The sequence below is a fragment of the Trichosurus vulpecula genome, chromosome 9 (genome assembly GCF_011100635.1).
Source record: "Trichosurus vulpecula isolate mTriVul1 chromosome 9, mTriVul1.pri, whole genome shotgun sequence".
Taxonomy (NCBI): Eukaryota; Metazoa; Chordata; class Mammalia; order Diprotodontia; family Phalangeridae; genus Trichosurus; species Trichosurus vulpecula.
Genome location: NC_050581.1, coordinates 58,251,047 through 58,278,799, shown reverse-complemented (window position 1 = coordinate 58,278,799; position 27,753 = coordinate 58,251,047). Strand labels below are relative to the sequence as shown.

General features: G+C 38.5%; 1 protein-coding gene across 1 annotated transcript in view; it reads right to left on the bottom strand.

The window, feature by feature from the left end:
* The window catches only part of USP31 (ubiquitin specific peptidase 31), a 131,168-nt gene that overhangs the window by 58,539 nt on the left and 44,876 nt on the right, over positions 1-27,753 (bottom strand). Inside the window, exons 2-6 of the mRNA XM_036738184.1 lie at positions 17,393-17,530; positions 16,345-16,433; positions 11,175-11,267; positions 10,141-10,276; positions 7,550-7,694 (exon numbers count right to left, since the gene is read on the bottom strand). Coding sequence (XP_036594079.1) covers positions 7,550-7,694; positions 10,141-10,276; positions 11,175-11,267; positions 16,345-16,433; positions 17,393-17,530 — 601 coding nt within the window. The remainder of the gene's footprint in view (positions 1-7,549; positions 7,695-10,140; positions 10,277-11,174; positions 11,268-16,344; positions 16,434-17,392; positions 17,531-27,753) is intronic.

Sequence of the window (27,753 nt, the reverse complement as noted above, 5' to 3'; positions counted from 1 at the left end):
AAAAACTGATGAACTCTGAATGTTGATTGAAGCATAATTTTTTCACTTTCTTTATTTTTCCTGGTGTTTTGTTTGTTTTCTTTTGCATCATGGCTAATATGGAAATATATTTTACATGACTTCACATGTATAATCAATACCATATTGCCTTCTCAAGGGAAGGGGGAAGGACAGAGGGAGGGAGGAAATTTGGAACTTTAAATTTTTAAAAATAAATATTAGAAAATTTCCAAATGTAATTGGAAAATATATAATAACATACATAAAATATATTTTTTAAAAAGAAAGAAAAATGTGTTTCTTTCATAGAATCACAGAATCTTAGAGTTGTAATGGACTTCTGAGGTTATCAAATCTGGCCCATACCTATTCAACTACAACTCCCTATATAACTCTCTTTTTCCTCTCCAAAAAATGGCCATCAAATATCTGCTTGAAGACCACAAATGATATGATACTATTTACCTAATTGTTAAGAAGCTTTTCTTTATACTGATTCAAAATGTGCCTTTCTACAACTTCTACTCAATGTACCTAGTTTTACTCTTTTTTTTTAATCTTAACTTTGGCTTTCTTCTTTACTCAGAAGACTGAAAATTGGAATTTTCCACTTTAATTAACTTTAGGCATTCCTTGGGAAGTTGAAGTTTTCCCCACAAAACGGGGGAAAAAATGAACTTCTGCCTCTCTCAAAAATCCATTAAAGAAGGAAAATGCCAAACCAAAAATGTTGGTTGACTTATAAAACCATAAATAAAAAGGAAATAAGAATATGATCACATGTAATTGAAGGAAATTAACACTACAATGGCAATACCTTCCCCTAGCTAAAGTACAAAAAATAACAACCAGTAAGAAACATGGCTATTCATGGCTAGAACAAATGCCACTTGAAAAAAAAAACCCATAATATCTAGTAAAGTCAACCAAACAACTCAGGTTAAACTAAGTGAAGAGAAATTTTGGTTTACCTGAAACAGTACTGGTTATGAAAGACATCTTCCAGTAGATATATTTTCAACAAGACAGAAGACGTAACACTGGGCCAATCAGAGATAAACTGCAAGGTACTGAATGAAATCAGTGTGGCAGAGCAAAGAATTCTGACTTGGAGTAAGGAGACCTGGGTTGAAGTACTCACACAAAAACTTGCTAGCTGTATCATCCTGGCAAGTTAGACCTCTCTGAGCATGTTTTCTCATTCAAAAAAATGGGCATATCTGATGCAGAGTAAAGTCAGCAGAGCCAAGAAAACAATATTCACAATGACTACAATGATGTTAATTAAAAGAACAGCCATTGAAAGTGGATCAAAATGAATGAAAATGAATGTTACAGAATTATAAAGAACAATCATGGCCCCAAAGAAGAGGTATGAGAAGACACCTTCCCGCCTGCGTCCCCCATCCCCCTTCACCTCATCCACCCCCGCCAAAGCTTTTGCAGAGATAAGGAGGCGCTCAGGTATGAATCATTGCATCTATTTTCAGGCATTTTCAATGTACGGATCATTTTTGCTGATTTTTTTCTCTTGTTTTTCTTTTTTTCTTTAAAGAATATTCATTGTTATAGGTGATGGAGGGAGAAGAACACTGGGAGAAATTTCCTTGATGTAACCAAAGATATCAATAAATATTTATACTATCTACCTACCTCACAGAGTTTTTGTAGGGAAAGCACTTTGCAGATTTTGGAGCGCTCTATGTGTAAGTTTCTATTACCATTTTGCTTCAGTTTCATCCAGGAGGGTAGAACCACCTGAGCAATTAAGATCAAGCTAAAGAGAAAGGAGTCTGGTATAGAACGGGAAGCAAAGTGCCAGTGGGAAGACAACAGATTAGCACAAAATGGAGAGATCTAAAAACTAGAAAATAGTACTCCGGAAACCTTTGAGAAGTATATTAAGCACAAAACAGTAGGATTGTGATTAATGTATTATTCTACTCAACTCACTGTGCCCCCTACTATGGGTCTAACAGTTAGTTATGCCTTGACTTCCTCACACAGAATTTTACTAGAACGTCTACACAGATAAAGTGATCTCAGGTTACTATAGTCCCCAAGTTTCTTAGTAAAAGAAAGAAAAATTATAAAGAAGAGGTAGCAAACATTTTTGTTAAAGAAAAGCTGATGATTAGTTCTGTAACATGGATTACAGATATGTGGGTGGTGGGGTGGCTGACCTAGTTTCTGGTATTATAACTTTGTTGCCTTGAATTTCTAGCCAAGTAATGGATTTTCTAGGTAGCTTAGCTTAATTACAGTAATTTGACATAATTTATTTATGGTCTGTAGCTTAGGATGAAGATCTAAGAGCTAGCACTTGAACCACAAGCCATTTTTTCTTGATCCCTGCATAGCCCCTAAGCTGAGTTTGGCATAATGGGTTAGAAGTTAAAGTTAAAGAGCTAGCTCTTCACGTCTTCCATCTTTATTCAACACACTCTGCCCAACAGGCTGGTAATATTAGATACCAAATTCCTTTGCTTTTTAATATCACAATGACTTCCTAATGATTCTTCCCTATCCTGCCAAAGAACTCTCCCTTGTAATAAATAAATGCAAACAAACCAAAAAAATCAACATATTGGTCATGTCTAAAAATATATATTTCATTCCACACCTCTAGTATACCATCTCTCTCTGGAGAAGGAAAAAATATGTTTCATTATGGGTCTTCTGAACTGACACAAATATTCCCAAACGATAAAAGGTAACGTATCCACAAATAACTTTTCAGGTACCTCATCCTGGCCCAGTGATGGCCCTGGGTTCTTTAAAGTTATAATGGAAGATCATAAACTCTGCCAGGGTCTATCATGCTGGAAAGGCTTTCTGGTATAATTTTCAGCAACAGACTGTATCTCCTTTCCAAAGACCAAGCTACGTATGAAAGACAACACAGCAGTATGCAGGCCATTTGGCAGAACAAAATCAAAGTGATGGCCTAACTTTGCTTAGGTATGACCAAATTTAGATGGTATCAAAATGGCCCCAGAACTGTTTTGATAGGGGAACAGCTACAGATCTAGATTCTGGAGGATGACAGGAGAGGAGTATGACTGCCAACACTCTAAGTCCTGCTATGGTCTGATAAAATTAAATTTAAGCATTTTTTTTTCCTTTAAGCTATCTTGCTGCAATACTCTCAGGACCACCAGGGTTAAGCTGGGTTCCTAGGTGTCTTGGTACAAGGAAAGGAGTGAGGGCCTGGGGAAGTGTAAGTTTGCTCCACTCTAGTCATTAGACTCCAATGGAAGATTCAGATCAGATAACATATTAAGGCTTCCCAATTCTGGACTAAATCAGGGTGGAATGGCAAGATGATAGCCTATGGGTCTCAAGGGTGCCAGGCCAATAAATTTTCACACCTTTCTGCCGGTCTGCTGGGTTTGTCACTGCTGACCAACCCATCTATTCTAGATACTCTCTTCCCTCAGTTTTCTTTATACATCTCTCTCCTGCTTCTCAGTCTACCTGAATATACTTTCTCTGTCACTTTTGTTGTATCACCAATTCCCCACTAACTATCTTGCAGGCATTTCATACACAATATGTCCAAACTTAACATATTATCTTCCCCTACTAAATCATTGCTTCTCCAAATTTACCTAGTTCTTTTGAGGGCACCACCATACTTCCAATCCTGCACCTTTCCTACTCAGCAGAGGGTGGTAGCCCTTTGCCCTCATCTACCAGAGGCCAGTAATCACTTGCCTTAATAGAAAGAAAACAGTCATTTTCTATTCTTTCTACTCTTTCAGCTATCATAACCAATAAATTTCTAAGTCTATTATATTATACTTCCACAATCTCTTAGATAGTTGTCAATTTCTCTCCCCTCACATGGCCACTTGGGCCCTCAAGGCAGGACAATTAGGGTTAAGTGACTTGCCCAAGGTCACGCAGCTAGTAAGTGTGTCAAGTGTCTGGGGCCAGTTTTGAACTCAGGTCCTCCTGACTTCAGGGCTGGTGCTCTACTCACTGCGCCACCTCACTGCCCCCCTCATCACTTCTAAGTTGCACTATTATAATAAAAGCCCAATAACTGGAATTCTCATACACGATCACTCCTCACTTCATTCCATCCTTCACACAAATGTCAAAATAATCTCCCTTGTGATCATCTAACCACACTGGTGCCATGCTTAAGAAGCCTCAGTAGTACCCTCCTGCCTCTCAAGATAAACTATAAACTCCTCAGCTTGACACTTAATGTTCTTCAAAATCCGGCTTCAGTCCACTTCCTCACATTTGTATGACATTACTGCTCTTCACACGTTCCACATTCCAGCCAGAGCTACACAGACTTGGAATTTTAGCTCCCACCTCTGTGGGAATAATGAATAAGACGTCCTCATGCCTAGACTGCAATCCCTCCCTTACCTCCACCTCCACAGAACCCCTGGCTTCCCTTCGTGGCTCAGGACGTGTGCTACCTTCTACAGGAAGTCTTTCCTGAACCTCGTAGTTATTCATGATCATGTCTTCCTATCCCCAGCATCAACTGCAACATCGTGCACAAGGTAGTCATTTAATAAAACCACGCTGGGCTTGGAAGCTACCAGATGATATACTCCTGTAGATGGCAATATGGGGCGGTGGGAGGAGCCTTAGATGTGGAGACAGAGAACCTGAGTTTGAATCTTACTTCTATCCTTTATGATATGTATGATTTTGGGCAAGTCACTTAACCTCTCTATGCCTCCATTCCCTCAGCAAGGGCAGCTGGTGGTACAGCAGACAGAGCACAAGGCCTAGAGTCAAGAAGACCTGAGTTCAAATCCTTCCTTAGACACTAGCTGTGTGAGCCTGGGCAAATCACTTAACTTCGGTCTGCCTCAGTTATCTCATCTGCAAAATGGGGATAACAAAAGCACCTATTTCCCAGAGTTGTTGTAAGACCGAAATTACACAATAATTGTAAAGCACTAAACAGTGCCTTGCACATAGTAAGCACTATGTAAATGTTAGCTATTATTACTATTACCCGTAAAATAAGGTTAGATTAGACGTCTTCTAGGGTCCCTTCCAGCTCTAAATCTATGATCCCCTGAGCCTCTCCTCCCTGGCTCCCCTTCTGACTCTTGGACTAGGTGCAAAAATTCCCAGTTATTCAGTCACTTGATAAATTTCATGACAACCCATTTTGAAATAAAAAAAAACCAAGTCCCCCAAAAAATAGCCTTTTTGCTTCTACTTCTGCACTGAAAGTTGTCATAATGGTAGAAAAAGAAGCAAAGTATTCAAAATCGCAGCATTTTTAAACCATCTATGAACACTCTAAATGACCTACAACTAGAAGATCTGGAGCATATCAATCTTGACCTTCTTGCTATAAGAAAAAACAGAAGATAAAACGAAGTTGCAAATAACCAGAAAGATGGCTCACAGATTCTCTTTGGAGAAACAAGTAAAGGAGTTGTCAGAGTTGATTTTCTCATATTTCCAAAGTCAACAAGAAATATCATTTCATTAGGTGGCAATTTTGAAATGCAATGCTCATGATAAGCATTTGCAAGAAAATCAACATGAAAATGTCACCCTGTGTGCTAAAACAGCTGGAATAGCCAGTGAAGAGGTAAAGAAAGGATATGAAAAACTCACTAAGACCCTTCAAGCCAAGCCAACAACATCTACTTTAGTACTGTGAGACTTCAGTGCAAACGTGGCATAGGAAATAGCAGCAAATATATGTGTACATATATGAAATATATATATATTGAAAACATACACATACACACACACGTACATATTTGTAGGGCAGCTAGATGGCACAGTGGATAAAGTTCCAAGCCTAGAATCAGGAAGACTCATCTTCACAAGTTCAAATCTGGTCTCAGACACTTAGTTACCAGCTGTGACCCTAGGCGAGTCACTTAACCCTGTTTGCCTCAGTTTCTTCATCTGTAAAATAAGCTGGAGAAGGAAATGGCAAATCACTTCCAGTATCTTTGCTAAGAAAACCCCAAATGGGCTCACAAAGAGTCAGACACAACTAAAACAGATAAACCACAACAACAGCATATGTATATATAGGTAAATGTGCATATATGCATTTGTATACATGCATACACTGAAAAACATGATCCAGGAGTAAGAAAGGAAAGCCAAAGATTTATAAACTATACAGAATTCTCATGCCTATATACCCATGGATACTTTCTCCAAGAAGAACACCAAACAACACTGTCCCCACAAAAATGATACCAATTATAGTCAAACAAAAACAAAATGTCTTCTTACTGCTGTGGGAATCATTCCTGAATCAGCTGTCTGTATACCATTAGACCACTGACTTCCTACAGCAAAGATCAAAAGCAAATTAGAATACAAACATGTTTCCTATCTTCTCAATTGAGGCAATTCCAACCTAATGTACTTAAACAAGCCATTGGTGAGGAAGAAAGAGGAAGAAGGGAGGAAGGGAGGAAGGAAGGAAGGAAATAACAAAATATGGAATTCAAAAGCATTTTACGGTTTACAAAGTGCTGTACAGACATTATTTCATTTGAGCCACCCAATAAGTGTATAAAGTAGGTATTACATGTACCTGATTATGTATGAAACATAGGAAAGTGGAAAGAATCAAAGATAATCCCAAGATTTCAAACCTGGGAGATTGAGTGAAATGAAGTACTAAAGACAGGAAGTAAAGCCAGAAAGAAAGCTATACTTAGGTAAGAAAATAAGCATAGTTTTTGACAGACTGAGTTTGAAATTCTGAAGTGCTAGTGTTTTGTGTTTTGTTTTTTAAATCAAAGTTATTAAAGGAAACTAGAATATAAGGGGGCATGTTTTTAACCTTTGAGACTGCTATAAAGGAAAACAACCATATACCCTTCCACAACATACACACTCAAACTCCCAATGAGTTTAGCAATTCTTATATTTTTTTTAATTGAGGTACTTACCTTAATACTGGAAGATCTGCAGCAAAAATTTCATTTTTTACAGAGATCATGTAGCCCCTAGAAAGATCCCCAAGGATATTACAACAGCTGCCAAGACAACAGTCTTCCTGACCACCAGAGAGAGAGAGCCCTAGAATCCACCATCTGCTGTTGGGAGATCTTCTCAGATGCATTTTTATAAAAAAACAGTGGCATAATAAGCAGCTCTGTGCCAGCAGCAAAGTGCCATGTGTTTATTTCTTAGAAACAGGTACCAAGCCCAGCAGACAAATATTTTAGAATTTGGAGCCAAATCAGACTCTCCCTATTATTTTGATGTCACACACAAAATAAGGAGGATACAGCATCACATATTTCTCCTTCTATTGTCCAGAGACCCTGAAAATTACACCCTAGTCACTGAACCATCCCCGGTTAGAATGTATTTCTAGACCTGACTCAAAAAAGGACAATCTTAATGGGAAAAACCAAATAACTAAGAAAGTCAGTACTGTAGGAAATACCTACTCATGTTATTCCGTTAAACCTATTACTTTAAAATACACCACAATTTAAAAAGACATAAAAGCCAATGGCTAATCCGAACACTGGAAAGCCATTTGAAAGTACTACTGGGTAAAAACCTAATCATTTACCTCTTTGACTGAGAATTCCTTCAGGCCTAAATATCTCTGGAGTCTCAAAGGCAAAAATGCAGTCACTCTCATGCACAGTTTCCAGATCATCTGTGTCACAAAAGGAGCGATGGAACCCATCATAGTACATTTCCGTTAACACAATCTAAAAACGGGAGAAATGGCAACGGTTAGACAACTGTACAGTTAGTCAGAAATTGATCTCTCAATTCAACTAGGAAGCAGAGTCATAAAAATCTTCTCAAGTTGGCAGTGAAGCAGCTTTGAGACAACTCACAGGAAAAGAACACACAGTTCCACAAACCATTTTTTCAATGAGCACATCTTAGAAGGGAAAAATCCCTAGGCACTTTTAAGAAAATGCTGGCACAATGCACTCTAATTTCAGGAAGTGTACATTGCTCTAAAGAAAGTAAATATGGTCATAGAATTTTAGAGTTGGAAGAAACCTCAGAGTCCACCAAGGCCAACAGCTTAATTTTGGAGATGGTGGGGGGTGGGGAGGGGAGGGGGTGGGGTGTGGCAGGCAGAAGGAGAAGAAGCCTCAATGGCTAAATACTTTCCCTAAGGTTACACAGCTAGTTAGTGACAGAGGTGAGATTTAAAACCAGGTCTCCTGATTTCTACATCTAGTGATCTTTTCGCTATATCATACGGAGAATCCCTGCCAGGGGTCCTATGCATTATTTGTGGGAAAGGCACCCTTCACTGGAAAGGGATCCAGAGGATAATGAGAACTCAAGGTGGGCAAACCTCGTCACGTATATACCACCCATAATCTATGGAATAACTAGGGTGCAAGAGAATCAATAGAATTTCTATTCAATCAGGTTAAGAGTTTCTCAGTTAGAGATGGCTGGTTCTCATTCATCCCCATGTTAAAGATCTTCTTTCATAGCTACAGAACTTCTAGCCTGGAAGAGATAAGGATTAGGGGAAATAACTTTAAAAGATTCCTGAAACAAGAAATCTGTGTCATATGTCTTCTTAGAAGAATGTATGTAAAGTATTTACAAACCATAAAGAACTAAATGGATGGCAGCTAATATTATTTTCATCATTACAACCTTGGATCTGAAAATCTATAATTCTAAAACCTTAGATAAACTAAGAGATTATTATGTTTTAAGGTAATAATCGATGCTTGTGGTGTTTGTGTTATTATAATTACTTGTCAAATGAGGTCCCATGAGATGAGGGTGCAAAACACCTTTATTATCAAACTGATAACACCATGGTTTCCAGAAACTATCAGGGAAAAGGAAGTTAAAAACTTAAAGTATCTTAGTAAATTCTAAAATGGAAATATTTCTCAGAAGAAGCAATGTAGTATAAGGGTAAGAAATGGTTTTTTGAAGTCAGAAGACCCAGGCTTACATCCCAGTGCTTAGCCTTTGTGAGTCTCAGTTTCCCATCTGTAAAATGAGGCTAACACTTGTGTGACCTGCATCACAGAAATTGTGTCAAAAAGTACTTCATAACTCTCCAATAAGAAACTATTAATGAAATCATAGCAGTAAATGCTTACGAACTACATCCAAAGCACATGTCTAGTTACAAACAGGTTAAAACTTGTTTGATTCAATTTAAAGAGAATACTACATGGAAGATTTACATAAAAATTCATTGAGAATTTCCATTAATTTGTCTCCACCTAAAGAGGTCGAGGAATCCTGCTCTGAATTATTAGTTCAAGTACTTTGGTGAAAAGAAAGGCATGCAATAGTAATAAGTAATAGTACATTTGCCCCGCCCACCACCGCTCCTCACCAATGTGAAAACTGACTGGCTTTCGCTATTGAGTGAATCACTAGACAATATAGAAGAAACAAGCCCATTCATTGGCTAACATTGGGATGATACTTTTATTGACTTCTCTTTGAGAATTAATAAGAATAACAATAAAGTAATTTGGACGCATCAGGAGTCCCCAGCAGACTTTTAGGAATAAATATTTTGGTAAAACCTGTAAGAAAATCTTTCATCTTGTTTATATTTTTTAAAAAGGTATGTGTGTGTGTGTGCGCGCGCGCGCGCACGTGTGCACAATTAAAACAAAAAAGTAGGATATTGGCCAACATTGTCTTGAAATACCCTCTCCCCTAATAATGTGGTAATTTTTTTAAAAAATTCATTTCTATATTGGGCATACAAATGCTTAACAATACTAAAAATACTTACCACCCAACAAAGGGGTCTCACACACACACACACACACACACACACACACACACACTCAAAGGTGAGGATTTCTTTTGCATGACTAGCTCTACTTATTAAAATACAGTGGCAGGGGAGTGGAAGGAAGGGAGCCTCTAAGGATCATTTTCCCCCAGGGAAAGAGGACAGAAAAGAAAGGATGGCCAGGTAACTGCAGATAAGCAGGACAGTGTTGAAAGTTACATTGGATTTACTGTATACGTTTTTTAAAGGCAACCTCAACCTAATAACTTCATGTACAGTACCCTCTTCTGCAAAATATAGGGAAATGGTCATTTTACCTGTTGTTTAAGTTTAGAATTGAAAAAATTCTAGCCATATGGACAATGCACACAATGTACATTCATCCTGTGGGATAAATGCCTCCTTACCTGATCAGTAGGGATCTTCGTTTCCACAGATACTGCTTCCCGAAGCCTAGCTACAGTCCCAGACAGAGGCACAGCCACCCCGATTCTCATACAGTGAGAGCATTTTCCTTGATACACAACTGTGACATAGAGAGGCCTGCACAGATCAAAGTTGAGTCTTTTCTTTAGGCAGGTTGTTCACATTTCAGCTAACACCTATAATAAACAAATCTGACCTGAGCTGACTCAATGTTAAATCTACCTCCAGACTACTTACTATTCGCAAACCAAAAAGAACAACTTCTTTGGACCCAACAAGCCTCAAACAACAGGTTGAGATCAAGAAAAGGTATTCTACAAAGATTGATTTTATTAACAGAATAGTAGAGAACCAGTCTGGGAATGAATATGTTCTGAGAACTCATTTAATCTGAGCTTTCTGTGCTTTGCATTCACTAATAAATAAATAATTTCACCAGGAATCATGAAGAATTTTTAAAAGCACAGCATCTGGCTTTATTACAATATAGCAATGGGGCCCCAAAAGCATACAAAAGTGAACCACTGATTCTGCTAGACACCAGTGTCTTCCCTCTACCTGCTAGAAATTGCTTCATAGTTGTTTCACTTTGTAGGTATTTTCTATTTATTCTAAGTGTACATGTCATTTCCTCAACAGGATGTATGCTTCCAGTAATGATTCATTTTGTCTTTTTATCCCCAGCACCAAGCATACCACCTGGAACACAGCAGAAGATTAACAAATGCTTGGTCAACTGACTGAGACATAGTCTTCTCCACTCTACAGACAACATGCCCAGGAAGGAGTGACTAAATAGAATAGCTCCCAGAACTCATATAACTACCACCAAGACTTGTACACCCTGTAAATTTGGAGAAATAATTCTGCAAGGGTTTATTAAAGAATGCCTCAACTTAATCTAGAACCCGGTTTCTTGTACAGTGTTTTCCTGGCCAATGTCAGTATTAGGGGAGGGGGAAAGACACATAATACTGCACGTACACAGTTTTCATGAAATCAGTTCTATTCTTACCTTGTGTGAGGCAGAGGAATTGGCAAAGAAATGCAAAGGAAAGGATCAAAGGTGTTACTCTGCTTCTGGCAATGAGGACAAGTCAAAGAAGATCTTAAAAACAAAAGCATGAGACACAGAGATAGCAACCCTGTTAGAACTTAGTCCTGGGATACAGAACTTCCCACTTCATTAAGCAATCAAGCAATCAAAAAGGGGGGGAGGGGAAGAATGGTAATGAAAACATTCTCATTCTATGGTTTTAGTTTTTCTTAACCTTGATAAGATATGAGCAAAATCACATATATGTACAATAAGGCCTTCAAAGAAACTCAGTAACCATAAGACCAGGTCAATATTCAGCAAATATCATCTCCTAAAATTATTCTGATGTCAAAATGCAAACGTTAGGGGGACAGGAGGGGCAGGAAAGAGAATCAAGAAAATCAACTCTGTTTTTACATGTAGCCAAGCCAAATAGAACACTGTTCTTAAACATTTGTGAAATATTCCTCCCTACCAGATGGTATCTCTCCCTTCTCCATAGTATTTTGTTGTGCCTCTATCTTTTGGCACTTAAACTATAATTATTAATGTATTTGGCTTATCTCTCCTATGAGATTAACTCCCCAAAGGCACAGATGTATCTTATTCCTCTTTCTATTTCATTGCAGCCTCTCCATTCCACCAGCAAAGCCCTTCATGCAGTAAGCATTTAATAATGATTAACAAAAATTGATCTGATATTGAAATTATTCCTCTCCTTGGAAATTCAACAATAATGGTCCAGAGCTTTAGGCATTTTGGAAATCTTCAAATCAATTTTAGCTCCAAACCCAAAATCTCCAAGAAAGAAGAGGTAAGATTGTATTCACCTAAGATTCTACAGAGGAAGTCAGTTCCATAAGAATGGAAAGCCCTCGAGAATGAAATTTTGATGATACAGACACAAAATACTTCCAATAAAGAAAAGAAAAGGACCAGTATTTAGATATGCGTGTGACTACACAAGTAACTCACTGATTAAATCAGATAAGTTTAAAAAGATATGTACACAAGATGGAAGCATGAGTAGATAAATGAAAATGGAAAACAGCACAACACTATGAGAATAATATCAGGCATGCTAAACCTCAGAAAAAGATGAGGCTTATCATGGATGCTAACAACAACAGAAAGGTATTTTCAAAGATTCGTGGAAAGCAGAAAGATACCCAGTGTAGCAGTAGGAACCTGTTCTGGGCAGATGAGATAATGATGATAAACTACTACAAAAGGTAGAAACAGTAAACTTTTATTTTGTTTCTGTTTCCTCTCTCTCAAAAAAAAAATGGTTTTTAAACTGGAAAGACATCATTCAAACTATAGACCAGTGAGCTTAAAGTCAATTTCCTGGAAAAATTCTAGTACATGCTGTTAAGATTATGGCTTATGGGGCACTTAGAAAGGAAAACAGGGATCACTGAAGGCCAGCATAGCTTCATCAAAAGAAGGGCATGCCAGACCAACATCATCTCCTTTTTTTTTTGTTTTGGGTTTTCTGGGCAGTGCTACTAGACTGGCTAATCAAGGAAATTCCATAAACATAGTATACTTGAATTTTAGCAGGCATTTTGTAAAGTCTCTCAAACTATTGTAAAGATGCAGGGATGTGGACTAAACAAAAGTAAAGACAGATGGTTTCAGAACTGAATAAATGGCCAGGCTGAAAAAAAAACCTAGTCATTCATGGGTCAAAGTCAACTCAGGGGGAGTGTTGTTGTAGAGCCCCCAAGGGTTCTGTCCTTAAGGCATGCTTATCAAATTTAAATATGACACGAAAGGGTGGGGCAGGAAGAAGCTGGTAAAGATGCAAAAAGAACTCAATAAGCTATAAGAATAGACCAAATCTCCTCTAAGATTTAATAGGGATTAATATAAATCTGACATTGACTCAAAGGAAGCAATCCCAAGCACAAGATGGGAGAGATATAGCTGTGTAATAGCTCTCAGTTAAAAAAAAAAAAGAAAGGGAAGGAAAGGAAAGGAAAAGAAAACAAAGAAAAGAAAAACACCTGTGATCTGTAAGGAATGATGAAAGGAACAGTTTCAGAGAAAACGTAAAAGACTTTTATGGACTGATCCAGAGTAGGCAGTTATTTTACAGTAACATTGTGATGACAAACATATTTGAAAGCCTCAATATAATGACCAACCATAATTCCAAAGAACTAATGATGAAGCCTGCTATCTATGTCCTGCCAAAAAAGTGATACTGTTAGAATACAGACTGACACATATTTTCTGGACATGGCCATTCTGGGTATTTGTTTGGAACATGCGTATCTGTTATTGTTTTGTTTTCTTAATGGGGAGGGTGGGTAAGAAAATAGATGTTTTTGTTCATTGAGATAAATTAAATTTAAAAATTTTTTAAAACCTGGGAAGTTCAGTAGACTCAGTCAAGAATACAATGTCAAAAAAGCAAATTCAATTTTACGCCATGTTGGGAGAAAAACAATGTCCAGGATGAAGGACATGATAATCATGCTGCATTTTGCCCTGAAATACCATAACCAGTTCCCAAACGCTAGAGGATATTCAGAGAAGGGTGACTAGGATGATAAGGCAACTCAGAACCAAAAACATGTCATAAAAGTATCTGTTGGAGGAACTGGAGATGCTGGCTTCTCCCCAGGCAGGGGGAAAAAAAAAACTTAAGACAGACATAACTTTCTTTCAACATATGACACGTTGTCATGTAGAAGAGGGATTAGCTTTGTTTTGCTTGGCTTTGTAAGAAAAAACTATGAGTAGAAGTTGCTGAAAAGTAGGCTTTGGCTAGATATGATGGGAAAACTTGCTGACAATCTGCAGTTGTCCAAACTTGGAATGCACTAACCTAGGTGAAAGTTTCCTATCAGTGGAGTCTTCAAGACTGGGCTAAGGGCAACTAGGTAGTGCAGTGGATATAGCACCAGAACTGGATCAGGAGGACCTGAATTAAAAATTTGGCCTCAAACACTGGCTGCGTGAGCCTGGGCAAGTCACTTAACCCCAATTGCCTCAAAAAAAAAAAAAAAAAAAGACTGGGCTAGATAATCTTGCTGGGAATGTTGTAGGGGGAATTTCTTGTCAGGCACAGGTTTACTAAATGACCTGAAATCCTTTCTACCTAAGAGATTCCATAATTATACGTCAAAGCTAGGAAACAAGCAAGTAGTGATTTATTTTTTTTTAAAAAAAAGACCATGAGTAGGTCATAAATATATAATTTAAGAACAAGTAAAGAAGCAACTTTTAAGATTAGTTTTTTCTCCTGGAAGGACCTGATTCCAATCATTAGAAACTCAGTAGCTTACTTAGGACAGAATATATCAGTAAATACACACATAGAAGTTCTTCATTCTAGGACTGAGTAACATTCCAGACTCTCTTTCTACCTTAGTTTTTGAGGTGGTTATGGGTGAAATGCTACTTATAAAAGGAAAGGAAGTTGCCTCAGGCTAGTGAACTGTTGATTCTATCTATTCTTCCCAGTAAGATGCTAGTTTGGGGGCAGAGAGAAGCAGTCACCTGAAACAGCTGAGGAACACCAGAAGAAACCAAACAACAATATTCCCACAGATATTCCACCAATTTGAGATTTATTTGGAAGTGCCAGGCTTCCCTCAAGGAAGAAAAAATTAGTTGGCAGTATACTCCCTAACTTCCTATAAACTTTCTTAATCAGATCACCAAGTAACTGAGGGAAGATTCCTCAATAAAGTGGTAGATAGAATCCTGGTTTACAAAATAGTATAACATATGGTGCTATGTAACAAAGTTATTTCCCCATGCCAGCAGTCCATTGTTAACAAAATGTTGAGGATCTTAATGTAACTCAATAGAAAGAAAAATCCTGTATTTTTCACTTTTTCGTTTCATCAATCTCCGTGGTGGATTATTTCATTATTTATCTATTAACGTTTCATGATACAATATTTTAATAATCATTATAATATTTTAAATTTATATAGCACTTTATTATTTACAAAGCACATTCATCTCATTTATGAGATATATTTAAATGTACAAATTTTACCAAAACATTATGTGGACATTTTCACTCTTAGTTATTGAAATGGCTATTTGGTGTAGGGTTTTGTTTAGGTTGTTGGGGGGGTGGGCAGGAGGCAAGGAATTCTAGTAAGGACTAAGAAATGACAAGTAGTAAAGTGACTAGTAAGGTTAGAAGAGAGTAGCAAATGGGGCAAGTCCTGAGCCAGAATCTCCAAAGTAGACCAGGTTATTTTCAAAGCTAAGGGGGAAAGAGAAAATGTTTGAAAGAACAAAACAAATAAAATAACAGAATCTGCAAACAACAAATCCCTGCGTACACACTAAGGAAATGTGTCAACATTTCACATATAGAAACCTGTTTTAACAAATAAAAGATTATTCTATGGCCAAGACAACATCTTCTACTAATAATAATTTGATGATATATGTGTGTGTGTATAAAACTGTAGCTGTACTTACATTCATATGCATATGTACGTACAAAGCCAGTAACTGATATATCCTATCCAAACTCTTCCCCCAAAAAAAGATCCACTGTAATTGCTTTTAGTTTCAGTTTTAAAATGGAATGCTTTAGCTACAGTTGTATCAAATGGGTACAAATCTTTACCAGTGGTGAGAATGCTGTGTACAAAGATAAAATTGAGCGGGATCCAAAGCAGGGGGCACTATATAACACTTTCACAGTAGGTATACCATTAAGTATATGAAGGTTATTATCCCAAATTGTTGACATCAGCTATAAATATAGTTTTGTGCCTTCTTCTTTTAAGGGAGGAGGAGTAAGTAAATTCAATGTTAAACGGAAATTAAAATATCAGGGAGTATATATTCCCAATGAAGTTTGGTGCCCTGATGGAAAGTCATATCCTCCCGCACAAACATTCCCCAATGTTCACCACTACCAAAGGGAGATGCACCACAGGACTGACTCAATATCAAAATTCTTGTGTTCCTATATTTGCAAAGAACAAAGAATCGGCTACCACCAGGCTAAAAGAACAAAACAGAGGGCTGTGTAGCTAATTGTTCGTGTGTATCACATGAAGCTTTCCTCCCCCTTCAGAGATTAGAAGAGGCTCATTGTCCTAAATACAACAGAGATTCCACATACTGCCATACATTCCTCAAAGCTAATGACATACTATACCTGTACTGGGCTTGAAAAAGTTCTTGTACAAAAGTACTACTGACTGGAAAGGAAGGTCCCTCAGGCACTACATCATCTTCCAATGGAGGCTGAAAAAGAAAGGACAAGTCTTTAAAATGGAAATATCAATGCTTCACTAGAGGTTAGCTTTTAAAATTCACAAACATCTTCTAAACTAAAGGGCATATGTCAGGAACAGTAAGAATAGTAATAATAGCCAACACTTATAGAGCACTTTAAGGTGTGCCACGTGCTTTTAAAATATCATCCCGTTTGATAACAATAACCCTGTTAAGTAGGTGTTGTAATTATCCTCATTTTGAGATGATTGAAATGAGACAGAGAGGTTGTAACTGACTTGTAAAAGGTTTACGTAATTAGTATGTAAGGCAAGATTTAAATTTAAGTCTTCCTGGCTCCAGAAGTCCTCATGAAAGATATCTGTTTATTGAATTTGATCATCGATCGCCTAATTAAAAACAGCTAATCAGATGGAAATCCACCACACTGGTCTCGTCACCATCTCTCTTCTCAAATGGACTGTTAGCATTTCTAGATCTTTACCTTTGCTCAGAGTTTCCCCTACCTGGAATGCTATCCCCCCTTCCTATCCATGCACACATATTTCCTCTCTTTTAGGGCCTAAGTCAAATCCTACATCTTTCACAGAGATTACAAGGACCAATTCAGTTCACAATGATATCTCAAATTCTCTGAACTGCAGCAGCATGAATCACCTGTATCACTCACCCTGGCATATTACTTCATATTTTCATTGATTTGCTTACTGATTTGATACTTAAATATCTCTTTAACGTCCACTGTTCCAAGCACACCTGTAGGCACATGAAACGCCTTCACTATTTCCTCATATATTTTACAGTTTATCCAGATCTTTTTACTCCACTGTATTGCTTTAATTAAATTTAAACTCTGCAAAAATAATATATAACAATTTGGGAGGACAGGCTTTCTTTCTACCCCTCTTCTTGTACATTTGTTACATCCAACCAAAAGAACAGAAAGAAAAACAAATAAATTCCTTTACCTTCAAGGGAGGTCGGCCACTCTGTTTCACAAAATTGTTGAGATCTTCATGCACACGGTCCAAAAGCCATAACAGAAACTCCTGGGCATCGTGCTGGGAATTCCCTCGATACTGTAGTGCATTCTTTGAGACAATGCTCTGCAAGTATATAAATCACTCGAGATCAGTATGGCTCTAGCTTTAAAAATAAACTATCTCTTTCCTTACTCCCCCAAATTCAGGATGCTAGACTTCATCAAATGTTTTATATTTGGCTCAACAAACAGAATGGAAATAGAATGTTTTTTTGTTTTCAAATTTTTAGGATCCACATTGCTTTTTAAAGTAAATTGAAGAATTCAAAAAAATACAGGAAGTGAATGACAATGATAAACTCATTACCAGACAATGAGGGGCTTGCTAAATGCCTGCCCACAATTATTTCTGTTTATTGAAATCCTGTTTGTCAAATATGACCTTCTTTGTGAAGACTTTCCTGCAACATGATGTGAAAGCTTTCCTACCTCTGAATCCCCAGAGCACCTTGGTTCGCATCTCGCTTACAGTTTTTACATGTGGAAGAGCGATTAAACATGTTTCTCTTGATTCTATAGGAAAAAAAACTAGTTCATCAAAATGGACAGAAACTGCTAAGATACATATTTTGGCTCTGGCCTGCCTTGCGGTATAGTTTTCAGTGACTTTGTCTTCAGAAGAACTGCAGTATCTGAGAATGAAAAGGCCAACAGCCACCTAGCCAACCCAAGAATTTTCTCTATAATACACCAAACAAAAAGTGGTTTAGCCTCTCCTGAATACCTCCAAGATGGGGGATCCCATTTCTCTCAAGGCAGCCCATTCCCACTTCGGGGCTGCTCTAATTATTGGGAAGTTTTTCTGAGATCAAGCCTAACTTGCTCTCTTTACAATTCCACCCATTGCTCCTGGTTATGCCCTCTGGAGGCAAAGAGAACAAAACTCTGACTCTCTCTCTCTCTCTCTCTCTCTCTCTCTCTCTCACACACACACACACACACACACACACACACTGGCCCTCCAAATACTTGAAGAGAGCTATCAAATCCTGATGAGTTTTCTCTTTGCCAAGCTAAATAAGCCTAATTGCTTTAACCAGTCATCATAGGCTGTCCATTCATGGCCTTCCACTATCCCAGTTGCCCTCCTCTATTCACTCTGTAGTTTAGCAATGTCCTTCTTAAACTGTGATCTTCAGAACTGAATGTAATACTCCAAATGAGGTCTGATAAGGGAAAGTACTGAAAGACTCTCACCTCCCTAGTCCTTTAATCTACGCCCAAGATTGAATTAGTTTTTAAGGCTGCTAATGCATATTGAACTTGCAAGTCTACTAAGACTCTTGGATCTCTTTCAGTTCTTGCTGCATCCAAGTAGACTGTATGCTTCTTAAGCATACGAGAGCAGCAGCTTTGACAGTGTTGCATGTAGTAGGCATTCAATAAATATTCTTTTAATTAAATTAAATTGAACATAGACATTGAAAGAGTACCGAATGAAGCTGCTACCAGATGGTCTAATAACAACACAGGAGAAAATCACAGTTTTCAAATTAATGCTTTAGTGACTTAGAGCAAATACAAAGTGAAATATGCCTAGAATAATCAAGTTTGGCATAAATCCATGGCTAATGCATTTTTAGATTCCCTGAAGAAAAAACAAAGCTTTTGCCAGGAGGTGAGCACAAAGAGCAATCAGAAAAACCTTGAAAATAAAGGAAGTCCTAGTGTTTCCTGAGCTAATAAAACAGCTTCACCCAGAGACACAGAAACAATTGAGAGGAGTTGCTGTTGTTGTTGTTCAGTCATTTTCAATCATGAGCAACTCTTCATGACCCCACTTGGGTTTTCTTGGCAGAGATACTGGAGGGGTTTGCCATTTCCTTCTCCAGCTCATTTTACAGATGAGGAAACTGAGGCAAACAGGGTTAAGTGACTTGCTTAGGGCCACATAGCTAGTGAGTATCTGAGTCTGGATCTGGACTCAGGAAGATTAATCTTCCTGGCTCCAGGCCCAGCACTGTATGTACTGAGCTACCTTAGATCCAACAGAATTGTAGAATTTTTTTGTGGTCTTTTTTTAGTTTAACTTTTTTCTTTTTATTGATAATTTCTGTTTTTATGTCTCCTTCATTTCCAAGTATTTCCCTTCCCCTTAACATGCCCAGACAGTCATGACCTATATTAAGGAATGAAAAGGGAAATAAAAAAGATAAGCAGTTCTGCAAAGCTACCCAACATAACAGGTCTAACAGTATATGCAATATTCTACACTTAGAGTCCTCCACCTCTGCAAAGGTGGGAAATAGCATTTTCTCAACTCTTCTTCAGGGTCAACCACTGGTCATTATATTACACAGCATTCAGTTTTGTTTGGGGATTGTGTGTGTGTGTGTGTGTGTGTGTGTGTGTGTGTGTGTGAGAGAGAGAGAGAGAGAGAGAGAGAGAGAGTGAGTGTTTTCCTAGTTCTGGTTACTTCATTTTCCATCAGTTCATACAAGGCTTCTTAATCTTCTCAGAATTCTAGGATGTCTTTTATATTAAATACCAGAAAAAAAAATTCTCTTAATCTTCCTCCTGTCCTATCCTCACCCAACTAAAGATCATGCTCTAACTTCACTAAAAAGTTTGAAGCTTTCATGCTATCGGCTCTCTATCTTCCCTCTTACACTTTTCTAAAAAATGATAATAATATTCGCTCTGCTCATCAAACAGGACTGTCATAATAATCAAAGATAATCTAAGTGAAAGTTATAATACACATTTGTATTAAGTTTTAAAGGCCTGCCAAGCTCTTTCTTCACAACTACTCTGTGAGGGAAGAAGGGAAGGCAAGATACAGACAGGCAGATAGATAGATAGATAGATAGATAGATAGATAGATAGATAGATAATACATATGTATGTATAAGACTCTGAGCACAGCACTTTACTATCTGTGCCCCAAGCAATTTGTGGATAGCATAGAGATACTTAATCTAGGATCTACAGCCCCAAAGGGATCTTATTCATAGATTTCAGGTCACTAATGAAACTCCCTCTACCAACAAAGGGTCACAGAGTCAGTATGTGTCAGAGGCTAGACTTGAACCCAGATCTTCTTAGTTCCAAGCTTGGCTCTCCATTTACTATACAACACCCTGATTCTTGAAATGTATATCTTTTTTTTTAATGACCAAATTCCTCTATTCCTGTTATCAGAGAAAAATGTGTCCATACTCCTTTGCATGACCCTTTCCTCTGTGCTCTTAATTCCACTGAACTAATATTTCAGTGACTATTATAATCAACACAAATACAGAGTTGCAGACCTGTGGGAGGTTATAGTACTTTCAGACATCTTTAATCTCTCCCTAAATGTTCCCCTTCCAAACCTATTCCTATTCCTCATGCACTTTAACCTTTTCTGTAGCATTTGACATTGTGTACACCTAACTTTCCCTGGATATTCCCTTTTCCCTTGACTTCCAATTCACTGCTCTAAACCTGGTCCTACCTTCAAATTGCTTTTTCTTTCAGTGGTTTATTATCCTCTCACCCCTAAGAGCGAGTGATCCCCAAGGTCCCATCAACAGTCCTATACTACCTCTATACTCTCTCCCTCGGTAATTTCATTCATTCCATAAATTCAAAACTCACTCTTACGCAGATGAATGCGAAATTTATGCATCCAAGCCCAATCCCAACTTTCAACTACCTAGTCTACCTAGATAATTACTGTCACATCCAAATTAACATCTTTAAAACTAATCACCCCTACAAAACTCAGCCCTCCTACCCAACTTCCCAATTCCTGTTGAAGCCACCATCTTCCCAGTCACCCAGTCTCAAAATCTCAGACATCTCTGATTCTTAACTTCCTTATACCCCTCCAATTACTCTGTTGCCAAATTCTGTAGATTCCATTTGTCCAGTCTCTCTCACATAAGTCCCTTCTTCTATACTCCTACTAGCACCACCTCATTAATATCTTCATCACCTCTTGCCCCCACTGCTGGAGGAACCTTCTAATTGGTCTCCTTATTCCCAGCCCTTCTCCTCTCTAGTGCAACCTTCATATCGCTGACAAAATAATCAGCACTGCCCAGCTCAAAAACTATAAATACATTAGCATGGCATTCTGGGCCCAAACAATCTGGCTTCCACCTGCCTCTCCACTTTTAGTTCACATCATTTCACTTCAGATACTCTACATTCCAGCCAAACTGCACTATTAAGTTGTTTCCCAAGCTTGATATGCCATTTTTCACCACCACACGTTCATACAATCCACCGTCCATGCCTGGAATGCATTCCCTCTTCATCTCTGCCTTTCAGATCTCTGTCCCTATCGTGCCCTACCTTATATTATACTTATTATGGTACATATTCCCAGCAACTGAACTGTATCATTTTTCATCTTTGTAACTCTAGCCCCTAAAATACTCCCTTAAACATAGTGTTTAATAAATGATGCTTGAACTGAATTTGCTAAGTTTCTCTCCATCTTCATTTTATTTCCTTCTAGGCTCATTCCCTCATGCCTACAAATAGGCATGAGTCTTATGGGAGGGAGGGGGGGAGGGAGAGACAGAAAGGGAATGGACACTATATTTGTCCCTAAAGCTCCATTTACCTTCTATCCTATTTTTTAATTTTTTGAATATTTTATTTTTCCCAATTACATGTAAAAGCAATTTTTAACATTCATTTTTTAAAAACTTTGAGTTCCAAACTCTCTCTCCCTCTCTCCCCTCCTATACCCCCTCCCTGAGATCATAAGCAATTTGATATTTTTATGTCTTTTAACTATCAATCTTTTCAGTGTACTGGTCTAAATAAGGCTTCCGCCACTTCCTTACTCCCCAGCTATTCTATTTTTTCCAATGTTCTATTAGTACAGTTCTAACCTCTTTCCTGACATCCAGTCTTGTATCTATATCTGCCTTTTAGGCATCTCAAACTGAATGTCTCAGACATCTTAAACTCAATATGTCCAAAACTGAATTTGTTATCTTTTCTCCCAAAGCCTACCCTCTTCGTAACTTCCCTATTACTATCAAGAGTACTATCATCCTCCCGGTCTCCCAAGCTTGAAACCTAGGTATCATACTAAGCCTCTCATGCTCCCACCTGCCCTACCCTCCTCTGATAATGCCACTCCTGGAAGGCCCTCCACACCTAACTTCTATTTCATTGCACTAGCCTAGTGGTTGGTCTCCCTTCCTGAAGCCTCTCTATTTCCCATTAATTCTGTTGGCTTCTTAGTTTGTCCTTTACAACTACATTCGCCTCCATGCCAGATAAATGTCCATCCTCTACTCAGTTGTCAAACTGATCTTCCTTAAGCTCGGGTCAGGCCAGGTCACCCTGCTATACAATAAGCTCCAACAGCTCCCTACTATCACCAGGATAAAACCTAAAAAACTTCCTCTTTTTTTATTTTTATTTTTTTCAGACTACCAACTAATTTAATATATTTAGTTTTCAGCATTGATTTTCACAAGAGTTTGAATTACAAATTTTCTCCCCATTTCTACCCTCCCCCCCACTCCAAGATGGCATATATTCTGGTTGCCCCATTCCCCAGTCAGCCCTCCCTTCTGTCACCCCACTCCCCTCCCATCCCCTTTTCCCTTCCTTTCTTGTACGGCAAGATAAATTTCTACACCCCATTGCCTGTGTATCTTACTTTCCAGTTGCATGCAAAAACTTTTTTTTTTTGTTTTTGAACATCTGTTTTTAAAACTTTGAGTTCCAAATTCTCTCCCCTCTTCCCTCCCCACCCACCCTCCCTAAGAAGGCAAGTAATTCTACATAGGCCACATGCATATCATTATGTAAAACCTTTCCACAATACTCATGTTGTGAAAGACTAACTATATTTTGCTCCTTCTTAGCCTATCCCCCTTTATCCAATTTTCTCCCCTGACCCTGTCCCTTTTTGAAAAAAATCTTCCTCTTTTAAAGCCTTTCCAAACCTTGCTCCTTCCTACCTTTCCAGTCTTCTTATATCTTACTCCCCTCCATGTACTACAAATCACCAATAATCAGAGAAGATTAAAGGAAAGTTGAGGTTCTACCTCACACTTTTAATACTGGCAAAGCTGACAAAAAGGGAATATGACAAAGACTGAGAGGGCCAACAGGAAAACAGGTACACTGTTGGTGGAGATGTGAATTGGTTCAGCCACTGTGGAAAACAATTAGGAACTATGTCCAAAAAGTCATTAAAATCTCCATATTCTTTGACCCACCAATACCACAGATAGGCTTCTAGTCCCAAGGAGATGAAAAAAGGAAGGGAGAGGGAAGGATTCATATGTACAAAAATGTTTATAGCAGAGGTTTTTGTAGTAGCAAAGAACTGAAACCCAAGAAGGGGCCCATTAATTGGGGAATGTCTGAACAAATATGCATCAGGAATGTAATGGAATACTGTTGTGCCATAAGAAATGATGTGACAGACAGCTTCAGTGAAACCTGGGGTAACTTGTATGAACCAATACAGAGTGAAGTAAGCAAAACAAGGAAAACAATTTATACAATCACAACAACACTGTGAAAACTTAAAACTTTGAAAGCCTTAAGTACTTTGATCAATGTAATGACCAGTCATAACTCCAGAGAACTAATGGTGAAATACACACCTCCTATCAGAAAGCTACTGCACTCAAGGTGAAGAAAGAGATACAATTTTTGATATGGTCAATGGAGAAGTTTGTTTTGATGAATTATGTGCATATTTGTTACAAGAGTTCTGTTTTCTTTTTTAATGCTGGTGAGTTGGTAGGGAAGAAATTTGATTTCTGTAAATTAAAGTTAATAAGAAAGCAATTTATAATCTATTATGGGTGTTTGGATGTTGATATCCATTTTTTAAAATGTAACTAGCTATAAATTTATGCTTAATTGTTTGGGAATTTGTTTTTGCTATTGCTTTTGCTTGCCTGGCCTCCTACAAGGCTCAGCTCAAATCCTACTTTCTATAAGAGATTTTTTCTAATCCCCTCCCACCCTACCACACCTCCTACCTGCTAGTGCCTTTTCCACTGAGATTACTTTCTATCTACTCTATGTCTATGATATATGTACCTAACATTTTACCCTCTCACCCTGACCCCCATTAGAATGTGAGCTTCTTCCTAGCAGAAACAGTTTTTGCCTTTTTTCCTAGCCCCAGAACTTAGGAGAGCACCTGTTGAAGAATAAACACTTAATAAATGCTTGATAACTGTTGCTTTAAAGTCAAATGTATCATAGATCACTCAAGAATATATAAAAAGTAACTGCTTATTTTGTTGAAAATTGCATCTTTCCCTGGAATATGAATCCCAAAACATTCCAATTGGTTGTAGGTTCCAACCAAGGGATGTAAGGGGAATTCGAGATCATAATCTAGCATTATGACAAAGGATCAAATTGCAGGGAATGAGAGACAACTCTGTGCTGCTTGGCTCTGCTGGGATGCTAAAGAAAACAAAGAGGGCGAACAGATGATGAAAAGAAGTGAGCAGACACAAAGATCTGTCCTAGGACACATGTCCATCATCAAATTGATATGAAAGCTGTTTTATTTGGGGGGTAGGGGCTGCATTGCCCCCTTTATAAATACTTGCACTCTTCATAAATGTTATTTCAAATTTTTTAACTGGTCTAAGCAGCTCTGCTACCCAGAGATGAAAGTCAAGCCAGAGCAATCTTGCCACTGTGCCATATAAATAAAATAACTGCCTTAGTGCCAAGCTTAGAGTCAGCTCAGGTCACCTATCTACATTGAATTTGGGCTTAAGAGGCTCCTATCCTCCTTCACCTACACGCACTGTTTACTTCCTTCAGAAAGCACTTAGAATACAGCATCTCTCTTCTCAATTCCTTCTTCAATCTTGGATTTCACCTTTAAATTAGGATTAAGTTATGACACAGCCAAACAAAACCAAAGCTTTGTCATTATCAACCTCCAGTGGAGCTGAAAAAGAGAGAACAACAACATGCAGGAAAGAGAAACCAGATTTCCAAAATTTGTCCCCCTTAGAAAAGGGAGTTGCTCTCACTTCTGTCTCTCTTCCAATTCTGGTAATATTGATTTGTGCTGAGAATTTTTTTAATGTACAATATTTGGATCAAAACCCATTTTGACAAAGGGTTTCCAGTTATTTGGGCATCAACTTAGGTCTAAATCAATATGCAGCTATTTCTATGGAGAGAAACAATGTGCACATGTATAAGTGAGAGCAGATAAACATCGGCAGGGGGAAGAGAAGAGTTAACCCTACACCCATTTCTTAGGAAGCTGATGGTACAGTGGATAAAGTACTAGACAGAGTTAAGAAGATGGCCTGAGTAAGCCTCCTCCCCAACCTTAGTTTCTGGATCCATAAAATTAGCAGAATAACAACACCTACCTTACAAGGTTGTGTGAGGATCAAATGAGATATGTGCAAATGCCTTACAAATCTTAAAGTTCGCTATGAGTGTTAGCTATCAATCATTACTCAGGATGCATTCATTTTTTGTGTATTATCCTGCCATGGACTTGGAATACTCATAACAGATATACTGACTGATATCAAGGACCCCAATATCACCCTTTCTTGAGCCCCACAACACTATGTGTGTTTGACTAAGTACATCAGTCATTTTGATTTAGGGCATAAGTCCGATCTCCACACCAATCTCTGCCCCGCAAGCCACATTATAAGCATGCAAACTCCTAAGGGCTCCCCTCAGAACACTTAGCACAGTCCTACCCCAGCATACCGCCTCCTCCCCTAACTGTCATCCTCAGTTATCTCCCAACTCATGCCTAGCGCAACCTGATCTTCTCTAGATTCGGCAGTGGTTGCAGCTGAAGTAATACAAGATAGCAAGGATTTGGAGCTGAACCAGACTTGAAAGATCATCTAATCTAATTCCCTCTCATTTCACAGATAAGGAAACTGAAGCCTTCAAAGGGGAAGTGATAGTCCCAAGGTCACACAGGTAGCAAATAACAGAACCAGAAGGTAAACACAGGTCATCAACTGTAAATCTGAGGGTACTTGAAAGCAGGAACTGTTTTCTCTTTCTTTGTACAGCCAGCATTTGGCACAGTGCCTGGCCCACATTAGGCACTTAATTAATGCTTGTTGACTTGAAACAATTGCTGAGTTCAAAAACTGCCACTATTTCTACTTATCCCTATGTAAAAAAACTCACAGTTTTACAAAGGACTTTCCTCATGACCAGGCAGTATTTTAAGTAGTGAAAATGTTATCATTCCCACTTTACAGATGAGGCAAAAGACTCCAAAAACTTAAGTAACTTGTCCAATGGTACACAGATAACAAAGAGCAAAGCCAGGACTTCTACTCAAGTCCTATGAAAACATTGAATGCTGGGCTCCTACACGGTTAAAGTCTGTTAGCATTGCACTCATCACTTTATAAAGGAAATAAGCTCATGAGCCACTTTTGATGACAGTTTAGAGCATGTTACTCCCCTCCTTGGAATGATCAGTGGGCTCCCTTATTACTTGGCAAAGTCCATAATCTTTAACTTGGCCCTCAGACCCCAGACTGTTGGCAATCTAACCTCCCCTCATTCTTCTATGTGAACCTTGTGCTCCAGCTAGATTAACAAACCTAGTTAACTGTCTTCCTACTATGCCTCATACCTCCCCACTTCCTAATGTTATTCCTTATCTGTAATACCTTTCTCAACAACATACACAACAAATTCTAAACATCCTTAAAAACTCAATTTAAATGTCACCTCCCTTCAGGACACCTGCTCCAATCTTGTCAGTTTTATCACACACACACACACACACACACACACACCCCTTCGCCCCAGTAGACCCCAAGACCACAGATCTTTAGAGGCAAAGATTATTTTATGTAGACTATGCACAGTTAAATACAAAGTAATTTCAGGAAGAGGGGCGTGCATATAATGATCAGGTAAAACCTCTTGTAGGGAGGATTGGGGGGCGGAGCCAAGATGGCAGCTGGAAAGCAGGGACTAGTGTGAGCTCCCCGCTGAGTCCCTCCAAAAACCTATAAAAAATGGCTCTGAACCAATTCTAGAACTGCAGAACCCACAAAACAGCAGAGGGAAGCAGGGATCCAGCCCAGGACAGCCTGGATGGTCTCTGGGTGAGGTCTATCCCACACGGAGCTGGGAGCTGGGAGTGGAGTGGAGCAGAGCCCAGCATGAGCGGCACAGACCAACCAGACCAGGAGACGGGCGGAGTGTGCCCTAGAGCCCTGAATCAGTGAGCTGCAGCAGTTACCAGACTTCTCAACCCACAAACACCAAAGACAACAGAGAAGGTTAGTGGGAAAAGCTTCGGGAGTGGAAGGAGTTCGAGGTTCCACCGCAGCCCCG